This window comes from Rhodamnia argentea, chromosome 9, assembly GCF_020921035.1.
Source record: "Rhodamnia argentea isolate NSW1041297 chromosome 9, ASM2092103v1, whole genome shotgun sequence".
In the NCBI taxonomy this organism is placed as follows: Eukaryota; Viridiplantae; Streptophyta; class Magnoliopsida; order Myrtales; family Myrtaceae; genus Rhodamnia; species Rhodamnia argentea.
In genome coordinates, this window is record NC_063158.1 from 7,760,006 (window position 1) to 7,773,351 (window position 13,346).

Here is a 13,346-nt window from a genome sequence, read left to right on the forward strand (position 1 = left end):
ATAAAGAAAAGTAGTTTTTGAATTCGGATTGGCGAGCGTTTGTTGTGATATTTACGGTTCAGTACACACTAAAAAGCAATTTTAGTTGCCCGTATATTGTTTTATTTTGGCTTTACATGATCTGAGTGCATTCAAAATATTTCTTGCTTACTGCAGAAAGGACTCATAAATAATCTTTCGCGCGTAAAATTAAGTTGTTGAGTTTCATGGTCGATTAATAGCACATCCTTTAACTCAAAAAGGTTCCGTTCAAATTTATCAAATAAATTGCGAGTATCCGGCCATGAAATTGAAAGGTTAGTGACAAATCGGGTCAATTACAAAAAAGAATCATAAACTTGTCTCAATTCAGTTTTAGATTTTTTTTTTTATTGATTGAGTCTTAAGCCTTTTATAATTGTGTCAATCCAGTTCATTTTGCCGGTCAATGATGATGTGGATATTTTTAAATATATTTTTTTTTTTTTTTCTTCTTTCTTTCTTCTTACTCCAACTGTGGCCGACGAGAGCCACGTCGGCCATGTTAGGAATAGGAAGGAAAAAATAGAAAGAAAAAATTATAATATATACATAACAAACTATTATTAGAAATTGTACTCGTGAGCTAGCACGGACTAGTAAAGTAGACTTTAATTATTTTTACTCCACTTATTTGGGCTGAAAAGTTGATTTGCGTCAAAATACTCTTTTTGCAAAGAGAACGAAAGGATAAAAGCAATTTACCAAGTCCGAGAAGAGAAATATTTCCGAAATCTGAACTAAAGCTTCTAAAGTTCTATCCGAAAATCGGACCAATTTGCTCTCAAAACCTGTTCGGTTCCAGCTTCCTGTCGAAACCATGTCGTTCCCGATTTCAAGCAAAAAAATACTAGAAAATCAGATCGATTTCAGAAGTCTTAAAACCTTAATTTTTCTCTTGGCATCTTTTTTTTTCCTCTCGTTTTCTCTGTTTTCTTCAACCTCACTCGGACATTTTACGACTCTCTTGCGCTCGCGACTCGCCTTCTATTGTGCTCGCTTGCAGCTCACCCTCACTCATTCGAGCCTCACAACGCTCATTCGTTCTTGACTTGCCTTCGCTTGGCCTCGTTCATCTTTTACTTTAACTCGTTTTGTTGCTCATACTATGTTGCTGTAGATAATGAAACCAAAAAAGGATCATAAGGAAAATAGTCTTTCGAATAGATTCTAAAACCAGACCAAAAAAAACAGAGTAGTCAATGTTCTTATTTGGGATTTTATCTATTGTACATCTTTATTTATTATAATTCAAAAAATTAGGGACCGATTTTAACAAGGTATGTTCTAAGTTCTATGTTCCAAATTTGGAATCTACCCACCCTCGAACCAATTGTTACTAATTCTTACTTATGTCTCCCTCTTAATCCTGCAAAAAAAGACAATCAAATCTCAGCCATTATATTCCAAATCCAAAAGGTCAAATAAAATATCATCTATAACGAAAGGTAACCGGGGAAATCCTGCTTTTTTCACCGAGAAACAATCTCACTGAGGTTGAATAACATCGAAACAGGGATGCTCTTAGCTCCATACTTGCAGCCCTGCACCCCCAATTCACACTGATGCTTGGCTTGACAATTTGCCGGAATTTGTCGCTGAATCGCACACTTATATTGTGAAATGTTTCAATGACTTTAATCGGACAGAACATCAATCTCTCTTCATTCCACCAATCAATGCGGAATCTATTTGGTATATTGGAGTGGCTTGGGAGTAAAAGATTTTACCTGGCATTTAGGATGCTTTTTATTTGCATTCACGCCTTTTGGAAAGAGCCACAAGACAATCGGACCAGACAGTTGCAGGTAGCTTGACCGCCTTACCCGTATGAAAGATCTCCTTCTGCCAATAGCTACTTGAATCAAGGTGTCACAAAAGGAGGAGATGAAGGGGAAAAACCACATTTCCACCAAAAAAAAAAAATTATCATATTAATATCTCCGGATCGCTTGGAATTGCCCTAAATGAGAGTGAAGCATGAGTTCACTAAGCAAGCTCCAAAACTATCACGATTGACCGAGAAACGGAGAGACTATAATGCCTGTTATATCACAACAAAACCTCATGCAATAGACAGTAGTTCCTCGATCACAAATTCTTTACACAGTGCAACAGATATAACATCTGCAACTACAAACTGATCAGTGCTTCGTACCAGCCATTAAGACTTCGTCCAAAATCAGCAGGCTTGAGGAATTTTGCGTTGTATTGGCCAAAGTACCAGGACAGTCTCAGTCAAGAGTTCTCTAATTTGATGACAGCAAACAAAGTCCCTGCTTTGATGCTCAGTTGCATTCCTGTTTCTCTACCAAAAAGGGGCATAAACAAATGCAAAATCCATCATTGGAAATTATGGAAAAGAGATGCTGTCAATGCATAGCCAACAAATCGACTACTGTAGTTAATCATGACATATTTTACAAAAATGGCATGAAGAACAAGATTCCTTCCCACAGGTACCGAAATTTAACTTATACAATGTCATATACACTTTAATTTGACAAAATAAATGCCCGAGCGAATCACAAAAAGGGGAAAAAAATCATGGAAAAGAAAGCTGGGGGTTTGAATATATGACTTGCCACAAGTGGAAGTTTTGTTGACGTGGAGAAACAAATTTCGGATTGCATCTGTGCAAAATAATGACGCCACAAGTCTTGCTGATGCTCGACCAGCTCAGTGGCAGCGTGTTTCTGATTGTCCACATATCCACTTAAAAGAATGAAAGCCAATTTGGAGAAGAGAACCGCTTGGACTCCTGAGTCCCCTCTCACTCCATCATTCGTTCACTGACTTTACATTCGTGGATGTGAATCTCAACTTATCCATCTTCTCACGAGGAAATTCAATCAGAGTTGGAATCATATAAATCACTTGGGCAAGGGGTCATGACCTCAGACTCAAGTAACTGGAGCACCCTGTGCATGGTTGGCCTATCCTCTGGGCCAGATGAGACACAGTGAATTGCGATCCCAAGCAGAGCATCAAGACTTTCCATCTGCACACCCTCACACTGTGGATCGACAATCTCTCGTTGCCTATTTTCCGTGAGGAGGAAGTTTAACTGCCAAGAAAAATGAATGAGTATTATGGCTATACTTATCATAATCACACACACGCATGCATGTAGAACACAAGCACGTGTATTGACATCAATCCGGGTGGTTTCTAGAAGCATTGAAATTAGTTACTCCGAAAGACCTGAAGGACTTTAGATCTCAGACGAGAAGTGTATTCCAATGAGCTATCATAAGAAAAGGGCATCCAGCTTTCACTTATTTAATTTATGGGACTAGAGGATCCTGAAAGTTTTGAGGAGGAAAGGAGAAAGCTAAACATCCAGATAAAGTTGATTCTTCTCTGCAGATATGAACAAAAATTCAGGTCTCCAAGAGAAACCAGATCAGGTAACAAACACTAATAGTCCCAATATGCCACAAAATTCCAGTAAAGCTACCATAGCATGCAAAAGGATCTTAGTAGTGTTCCTCTTCATTTACTAACAATTACAGTTACTCACATTGAACATCTTGTCATAATGGGGAGAAGTGAAGCAAACATATTATACACTCAGCGGAGAGCATCAAATATAGATTTCCATGGTTTATTGACAATGGTTGATTCAATGCGTGTGACGACACAAAGCTCTTTGCTATGCCTCAAAAGTTTTATACACCAAATAGCACACCCAGAGAACATCCTTGCATAATTCTTAAAAAGAAACAAGAGATCCATGGGGAGTGAACTTCCTGTGTTCAGTAGCATATCCTTCAACTTATCTTCAGAAAAATTGCAGTTACTCATTTCAATCTCATTGTCCATGTCTCAACTAGAATCCTATGCAACAATTCAAGAGAAAGAGCCAGCAGAATGACCATCACTTTATACTTACCCAGCCAACAATGTTAAGCCCTTTCTCTATTAGTGTAGCATCAGTCGGTCGCTTTCCACTCAGTACTTCTAGCACCAGGACTCCAAAACTATAAACGTCACTCTTTTCAGTTGCTCTACCACTGTGCATATACTCTGCATACGCAGTAGTCAAGGAATTCAGGAAAGGTTAAAGTTGATAACCTTAGTATGAAAGAAATAAGCCACACCAGAAGGATCCCCCTGAGAGAGTTAACCTACAGACTAAGACTAAACCATAATTAACAACACAGTCCACAACTTACTGGATTCTATTATGAGAAGTATGAATCAACATAAAACTACGAGTAATCACATCTCTTGGTGCATCTACTCTGGTGCCGATTCCGTTTTGGCCCTTGTAGTCTTGTCACTTGACACATGGTAAAACTTATCTTCACAAAATTGGAGACCATCAGCGGTCCAATCACACTCAAAAAGTATGACAGAACCAAAATGGATACAACAGGACTGGGGACTAACCTAGAAAGGCATGCACTTCAAGGACTAAATGGCAATATTTTCCTGCTGAAGGCTATTGCAACTATAACCATTGTCTTACAGTTGGCTGATTCATTCCCTTGCAATTCATTATGTTACAGGTTGTACTCTCACTGCCCCATTCAATGGATTTCATGTACTTATTGGAAATGACTAAAAAAGGCCAAAAGATAAGAGTGTAGGGGTGAAATATCACAATGATGGGCGAAACTATTATAACATACCATTTTGCTGAAACGTTAAGTGAACTTCTAAAACCATAGAGTCTTGTTCGACCACAATGCTTTCAGTCAGAGCTACCATCAAGGTCTATTTAGTCAGTTAGCCTCCTCATATTAACTGCTTCTATTCACTTTGTCAGTTTGGCTCCAAGAGAACCCAATGATTAAGACGATATCGATGCCTTGAATGCTTTCTTGGTCGATTATTTTGGTTGACTACAAAAGCGTTCAGTTATTAGGTCACTTCCCTCATTTTAAGGCAACTGCATGATCACTATCCAAGAATGACATGCTTTGAGCAGCAAAGAGAGAAATTCGCTTACAGTAATAGCACCAAATGAAAGGACCGTGCCTTTCAAATAGCAGAGTCAAGGTATCTAACAGCTAGACAATTTAAGACTGGCAAGTAGAATGTCCTTTAATGCAGCTATTCATGGTTAGATATTACATTCTTACCTGGTGCTAGGTAACCAAATGTTCCAGCAACAATGGTTGTAATATGAGACTCCTCATCCTCCAATAATTTAGCAAGTCCAAAGTCAGATACTCGTGCCTCCAAATTACCATCAAGCAAAATGTTGCTCGACTTTATGTCACGGTGAATGATTCTTGGGGAGCAATCGTGGTGCAGATAAGCAAGTCCTTTAGCTGCTCCTACAATGATATTACAACGTGTCTCCCAGTCTAATTGCTCTGATCTTTCTGCATAAGCAAGCATGTCAAGTACAATTTTTTTTTTTTTTGGGGTCATAAGCACATCAAGTACTTGAAAAGTCCCATTTACCCAATAAATGAGCAGCTGCACACGATGCTTATGCTAAACTAAACTATAGTTTACAGGACAATAATGAGGCTATATGTTATCCATTTAACAGAAGATATTACAACAGCTCTTTCTATTGCCATACAAAAATAAGAGTATGCTGACGCACCGACAACTAAGATACAATCTCTGGCCTAAAATAGATCCCCCTCACTCACCCTGCTCTTTCCATCTCCTTCTATACTACAACCAATAAAAACAGAGGTGCTACTGATCAGCTTCATGCCTTAATCAGAAGGTAATACCATATTCAGCAAGTCAAGGCACATCACATCATCAATAAGCATTTCCTGCCTACTAGACTAATATAATAGCAAAACCAATAGTGTTATTTATGTGAGACACAATGCACAGAAATTGAGTGCCACTAGTACACAAAAAGCAGAAGTGACGTTGTGAATGTGATGCACTGCAGCTTTCTGTAAAGAGAATGTAGAAAGAGATAAGTACTCACCATGTAGTGCTTCATCAAGGCTACCACCAGGTAAGAAGTCATAAATCAGTAATTTTGCTGTAGGAGAATTACAATATCCCCTTAAATTCACCAAGTGCCGATGTTTTATGCTTCCAAGAATCTCAAGCTCCCTTTCGAAGAAGCGGTCAAATCCTTCATTGATTTTGACAATTTTTTTCAACGCAAACACGTTACCATCATCCATTGCAAGCCTGTACACTGTTCCAAAACCCCCACAACCTATTATGTGTTCCTCGTTCAGTGTCTCCAATTTTCTTATAATGTCTTTCGAGGAATATGGCAAGTCTCCATGAAACATGACAACTGACGCACCTGAAGCAGCAGGATTATGTTTGAGATTACAAAGGTCATCAGTGGAATAGCAAAATAAAAGATGCTCAATAAACATCTTGAATTTTTTGTAACAGTACGCACCACCATTTATATTTATAGCAAAACCTTTGGTGTCATTTTTGCCAAATTTCTTGTACAGAAAACAACCCCAGAAACACATCAGGGCCACCAAAAGCAGTGCACCCACAGTGGCAGATGCACTTATAAGCAGTCGGCCAGAGTTCTTCTTTACACCTAGATTTTGGCCTGAAAGACATAAAACATCTGACGTAAAAAGTAGAATACATTCAACTTTCAGAAGTTCCAATCAGCACATCCAGCAATACCTGAAGCAGGAGACTGGGAATTTGTAGAAGGTCCTCCATTACATGCCGCATTGATTTGTTTTCCGCACAGACCCTTGTTACCTGCAAAGCTGCAAAAGTGTTTCTCGTCAACCAGTAAACTGCAGCAGAATGCTGTAGATTACCATTAAAAGAAAAGGAACAGATATGAAAGATCATTTGACTGCAGAGGTAGGTACTTACGAGCTTTCTGGAAAGTTGCTGAGTACACCATCAGATGGAATTGCTCCAACAAGAAAATTAGCAGACACATTGCTTCACAAGTTCACATACAATCAAATCATAACGAGAATGTTAGAGTGACATTTTTCAATAAATTATGATCAAACTTCTATTGTCTACTGTCAACAACAAACTCACAAGGTAACAAGTTTATTCAGCTTTCCAATAGAAGGCGGGATCAAGCCGCTAAGAGAGTTGCCTGAGATATCCCTGAAAAGTCAAAGAGAGAACTAAATAATCCAAGAGAGAAGAACTATTGGCACATTTTAGATGACTCGCACGCTCTCTCCCTCTCTTTTGGGGGTGAGTAAAAAGACAGTTGCACAGAGCTCAGGCCCATTGCTAATAAATTCACCTACAAGATCCTCAATAAGGAGAACAAATAACTCACAGATTTCGTAGATTGGAAAGATTTCCCAACTCACTGGGTATTAGACCACTTAAGTAGTTACCCTGCAGAAAACTGCCAAAAAGAAAAGCTTTCTTGAACATTAACTGGACATAAGCAGGATAGTACTCGAAAAAACTTCCACCACACATGCAGGATGACAAAGAATTTCATTTAATACAATTCTGCAATGTGTCAACAGCGGCTTGAAAAGAAGTCCCATCTCTGTAAAAGAATCAAAATGAAAAGCCAAGAATATCCAGATTCTATTATAAAAACAAAAAAGGGGAACAAAAAAACACAGCCATCCTGCAAATGATGAGCCATTTCAATCCCTAGAGAATCCAAGCTAGAACTTACATTCCCTGCAACTCTGTGCAGTTTCCCAACTCAGAAGGAATTGCCCCATAAAAGTTGTTGTCATGAAGAGATCTTTAGCAAAATACACATAAGAAGCATTAGATGTATAGGAGTAGAAAAAGAGATGAAAAAGCCGAAGGAAATTCACGATACATACAGAATTCTCAAGTGCTCAAGCTTCCCAAGGTCAGGTGAAATGGATCCACTCAATTTGTGATAAGAAAGACTCCTGTGATCAACATAAGGGAAGTTTTTAGGAAATTTACTTTTGCTTGATTCAATCTTTTTGAAGCATACATATTTAATTTCCTAAAGAAAGGAGAGATAGGTAAGGACAATTTATTATGCCATCGACGCACTAATAAATCTTAAGGACTGGTTTAAGGTAACCCAATAGAAAAATGAGGCAGGTTTCATTTCTTTGAGATGGCACCAATGGGAGACCAAACCATATGACTAAATGCATCCTGGGAATCCCATCATCTCCGCCAGATATGCATGCGGAGGAATCATGTTTAACTTAATGGCTACTGGCAAATTCCAGACGGTATGTCATCCAATCTCAACCTATTTCTAGTTAAGCAAAGTTCAGCCTAAATAGTAAACCTTTTCAGGTTATGGCAGTGCCCTAAAAGCAAAACTGTTTGAACCACCACAAACCTTCTTATTAGGGAACAGAACCTCAAAATGATCACCCGCAAGCTGTGCATCCCAATACCGCGCAATATTCCGAAAACACCAAAGACTAACACTGCCAAGCCTTACCCTGATTGGCATCATCTACAGCTATCTCACTCGATTTTTTATAAAGTCCTCAATGAGATATAAACATTGAAAGTGTTTTCTCATAATCTCCTTACACATCCAATTAAGGTCCCAAATAGCCTTGCGTATACAAGATATAAAGGATATTTTTGAGTTTTGACAGAGTCGTAACTTTAGTAGAGACCCTTACACTTGGCTACCATTTTCAGGCTATATTGACCATCAGTTTCAACTCCTTTTGTCTTTACTCTTGTATTAGACAAGCTCATGAGTTTTAGGAGGATCTGTTGGGGGTTTTCACTCAAACTATAGTATGTGAACTACTAATATTTTAACACTATACAGAGTGGTAGGTAATACTCCATCATTTCTGAGTAGTGTATATAGGCGGAGGAATCTTGTAGTTGCTTCTTCAATTAAACTTTGAGATAGCTAAGCACTTTTAAAAAAAAATACATGTTAGGGTCTACTTTTCAATTTGAAAAGCTCAATCTTCTTCAAAGAAAACCTGCACTCTTGCTCTAGGATTTAACATCTCTTGCTAGTATTTCCCGATGGCCTCACCATCCTACCAAGCACTCATTTTACTCATGGAAAAATCTAAGGCTAAGAGACATTAAAGGAGCATAAGATTTTCTTAAGGCAACATAGCTAAGCAATGATGATAACAACTTCGACAAAGAGAAGATAAGCAGGCACACCATTGATAATGTAAGTTCCCTAAACTTGACATATAATGGTCAGGTCACACGTCAAGAAGAGCTTGTAGTCTGTTCTATCTCCCTAAAAATAATTATAGAAAATAATAGAAATCCATGTGCAAGAGGATTAAAGAAAAATTCTCCAGATAGGTTTAGAGCTTACAAATATATTACATTCTTCGACGCAGGATCACAAGTCACTCCTTTCCACTTACATGGGTCAGAATCCTCTGGTCTCCACTGAAGAAGGATGCCATCTGAACTAACAACTGCAGATCTAAAGCTCAAAAGCGCCTCACCTATGAATGTATGAGTGAGATGTCTCAGTAAAAATGCTCATGTAGATCCAAGATGATGTCTACTACATATTCCCACTCTCAAATAATCATGAGCACATTAATCCTAAAAGACACTTTTCTATTTGCTTTTTTATGCATGTATCCTACATTGCAAAGAATGAAAATTAGCCTGAATGCCATAGAATGAAATTTCAACTACCACGAATTAGACATGATAAGAAATTTACAACTATGAGAGATCTGATCCACAGGAATGAGTTTTTTTTTTTTTTGGTCGAGACAGGAATGGTAGTTCAACGAAGCATAATTGAATGATTCTATGTCTAGTGGTAACAATATCAAAATGGGTACAGCTTGCAAGTGCAGGGCAAAAACCTGACACTCTAATGACAAAACTTTGAGTAGAGATTTTACATCAGCATTCCAAATTTTGACAAGTGAAGAAGTCAAACCAGCAGTTCACCGTACCATCAGGACTGAGAGCTGTACTTTTGTTGATTGAGCCATAAAGCAGTAAAAGGCAAAGCAACCATACTCCTTGGCGATTCATTTGACAAGTGCCCATCATGGCACTGGTCAAGCATAATAAAGCTACTCCAAATCATCTGATGTGCCAAGCTCTAGAATAATTGAATTGTACATATAGCTACAACTGCAAAGATGCCATCTTGAAGGAAAGAAATACGATAAAATCCTGAAGGACAGAAAAAGAAGGAATTAATGAAAGGCATTTAGAAACCTCATTAGTATTAAGTTTAATGAGTTTAAATTAAGCTGATGTGCAAATCACTCATAGCAGAAAACAGCGATTGTCCTAAACAAGTAAAGCAATTACATTGTTACAAAATAAACGCCCACATGGACAGCCAATAAGCCCTTCAGTCATTTAAGTTACAATAATGTAGCAAAAAGCAAGGGGACCGATGTAAATCCCTATTGAGTAATCCCATCCCATCATGATATGAGTGCCTGGATAGTAGCACTAACTCCTTCCTTCAGATCCACTCTGAGACAAAGATACAAAATTGCTTTCACATTTCCAAGATGTCTTAGTAACTACAATAATAAGTACCTGGCAGTAAAAATTGTAACCGAGGCTGACAATTTAAAATGTGCTGAGTACATTGAAATACTTTTGATGCTCTCAGGGCATGGCAGAACCAGGAAAAATGAAGCCATATGGAGTTTCATAGTTTTCTTCTCACTTCCAGAAGTCGTCGATGTTACCAAATATTCACTAAACAAAATTGTACTGCGACGACACACCTAGGGGAGCAGCTTCAACACATACGAAGTATCTAATCCATTCCCAAAAGTAGAAGAGCTTCAGACAAATCTTGAAAAGGTAAAGAAGTCACAACTGCACGGTGCAAGAAAAATGCCATATAAACGGATTCCAGGATCAGCCATGATGCCAAATCCCAATAATAGCATCTTGATAACAGTGGCCGCATTTCCCCTAATTCAGCGCCAAGAACTTCGAAACAAGTAACCAGCACTAAGAACCCACCATTATTTACCCAAATAAACTAGTTCTCCCAGAAGCTACTCAAAATGCTCCACAAGCACGAAGCTCTGAGCACTAATTATAGCTTCCAGACGCATGCCATTCAACGCGTTTCACTTTCACCACCAAACACGAGGCACGAGCGCGCAATCGAAGCAAAAGACTAGAACCGACTAATTGAACCAAACCAAAAGGAACGAATACCCACACATCCGAGCCGAAATCGAGCTCAGCTCCCGACATCGCAAAAGGAAATTGAGCAATGCATACTAAAATTAAAGAACGCCAAGGCGCACCTCGAGCTGATCCGGGCGATGCGGGAGGAATTTGCCGGAAATGCAGGCCTATAGCTGCGAAACGAGGACGATGAACGGCAAAAAATCGTCGCTTCTTCTGAGATTTGTTCGATTGTGAGGGAAGAGAGAGAGTGTCGCGAGAGAGAGAGAGAGAGAGGCAGTGTGTGTGTGGGGGTGGATGTGTTTGGGTGGGGTCAATAGCCGATGAGACCAGAGAGGTGTCGCACGTGCGACGGAGACCTCTGGTACGTGCGACCGACGCTTTGATTGACATTCCATTTTTTAGTTCTCTCTTTTTTGTGTTTTTCCCCCTTTTTGCCAGAAATTCGTTTTATGGAAATCAATTTTCGATTTGGCCAGATTCATTTTGATTTTATAAATTGGCTCATATGTTTTATCGGTTGTTCTTCTAGAGCCGAGACAACCCAACCCCACCCCCTCTCCCCATCGACAGCCTGTCATGTCCCCACTCTCTCTCTCTCAATTATGCAAAAATCAACGAACATACGGGGTCGGGTGGAGAAGTCATCAATTAGTGGGGCCTGACGGCCGGGCCTCCGCTATGCCCAAGATACACTAACGTTGAAAACGTTCTCCAAAAAATTCTTAGCCCACTACACTTTTACAAATTCAGATATAAACCTTTTAATTTTATCAATTAAATCTTAAATATTTCCAAATTTTATCAGTTTCAATTAATTTTTACCGAAACCCTCTAACGTGAACACCGATCGTTTTACAAGACACGACCGATGCTGAGTGAAATAATTTTTATAATTGTTTTTTTATTTTTTTATTTGTTTTATTATTTTTCTTCTTTCTCTTCTTTTTTTCTTTTCCCAGTAGCCAACGAGGGTCACCGAGATCCACCGATCGGTGGCCGAGTTGGTTTGAGTTCGGTTCCTTTCACGAGAGGTCCCGGGTTCAAAACTCCTCGGTGCAGGTGTCTTAAGTGGGGGGTCGTGGTGGTGGGCTCCTGCGCTAACCCCTCCGGAGGACTAGTTGTGTTTCACCGTTGTGTTGAGCGAAGCTCACCGGTCGCGCGAAACCTCGATTATCAAAAAAAAAAAAAGAGGGTCACCGAGCCCTCATCGCCCAAACCGGATCATCTCCGCGTAACCTCGGTTATAAATAATAAAAAAACGAGGGTCACTGAGCTCTCATCGCCCAAACCGGACCATCTCTGGTGCGGGCAAAGCCACGATGATTTGGGCAATGCTTGTTGGCCTGGCTCAAATTTGGGTGAGGCCGAGGCCGAGCAAGGGTTGCGACCCTCACCCCAGTGGTCAAGGCGTTGCGGCCCACGCTAGCGCCTAACGGGGACATCAATTGAGAAAATTAAAAAGTTTAGGATTGAATTGATAAATTTTCCATAGATTCAGGATTTTTTGAAAAATTTTCCCCACTTATGTGAAACCACTACTGTTGAACTAGATGGATTCTCGGAATGACGTGGCATTTGTCAGAAACAAAAATATTTAAGATTCAGTATAGAAATTGGAGGTTAAGTTTGCTCTCTCGCTTAAAATGGTGCGTCTAATCAAGAGCAGTACGACACTGCTGGCGTGAAGTTTTTGTGGGCACTAGGTTAAGGGTTCTTCAACGAAGCACTTGGCTACCCCAAGTGAATACGCAGACAGCAGAAGCATCTCACGCGTAGCTCTGCAGCAGCTTGTTTGCTTCGGCTCCTGCCAAAAGCTTATCCTTCAAAACCCTGTAACGCCCCCCCTCGACCACCTGAACACATCTTCGGTCAAGACGGATGGTATCATGGAAACGAGATTGCGGCGATGCAGCTGCCACAGAGGAATGTAAGCTGTGGTAGTGATCGTGCGTCGGTCACTGAAGGGGATGCGAGTGACTCCGAGCACCAAGGGGCAGCTTTCCAACTCCACCGGTCTCCGAATGAGGGCCTCATGAGCGGTTTCGCATCAAGGGGGCGCGAGCCTATCTGAAACCGAACCAAGGCGCCACATTTGGCACCGCAGGTGGCAGAGATGGGGCACAAGATGCTGCCACAGAGAGGCACGGTTGGAGGACCTGGTGGCAGCTCCTTGTTGCATAATAGACAGAGGAGGTGCCATGGAGAGGAATAGAGATGCATAGTGGGACTAAAAGTAAAAGGTAGAAGCAGAACTCCAACACATGATAAATGGCAAGAACATACTGTCGATGAACTTA

At 40.0% G+C, this 13,346-nt stretch overlaps 1 protein-coding gene across 5 annotated transcripts; it reads right to left on the reverse strand.

Moving 5' to 3' along the window:
- Window positions 1-2,399: 2,399 nt before the first annotated feature.
- LOC115744375 (LRR receptor-like serine/threonine-protein kinase FEI 1) lies at window positions 2,400-11,348 on the reverse strand. 5 transcript variants are annotated; one of them, XM_030679509.2, is made up of 14 exons: window positions 11,166-11,348; window positions 9,831-10,056; window positions 9,227-9,362; window positions 7,755-7,826; window positions 7,598-7,669; window positions 7,241-7,312; window positions 6,988-7,059; window positions 6,811-6,882; window positions 6,616-6,698; window positions 6,365-6,532; window positions 5,930-6,262; window positions 5,109-5,354; window positions 3,914-4,047; window positions 2,400-3,085 (listed from the first exon to the last, which is right to left on the reverse strand). In XM_030679509.2, exons 2-14 carry the CDS (start codon window positions 9,928-9,930, stop codon window positions 2,867-2,869), a joined length of 1,779 nt encoding a protein of 592 aa, XP_030535369.1. In that variant the 5' UTR covers window positions 9,931-10,056; window positions 11,166-11,348; the 3' UTR covers window positions 2,400-2,866. The 5 variants fall into 5 exon arrangements, with proteins under 5 accessions (XP_030535369.1, XP_030535364.1, XP_030535366.1 ...); XM_030679504.2 differs by having other exon boundaries at window positions 6,365-6,529; window positions 6,610-6,698; XM_030679506.2 differs by lacking the exon at window positions 11,166-11,348 and adding an exon at window positions 11,080-11,103 and having other exon boundaries at window positions 6,365-6,529; window positions 6,610-6,698.
- Window positions 11,349-13,346: the final 1,998 nt, after the last annotated feature.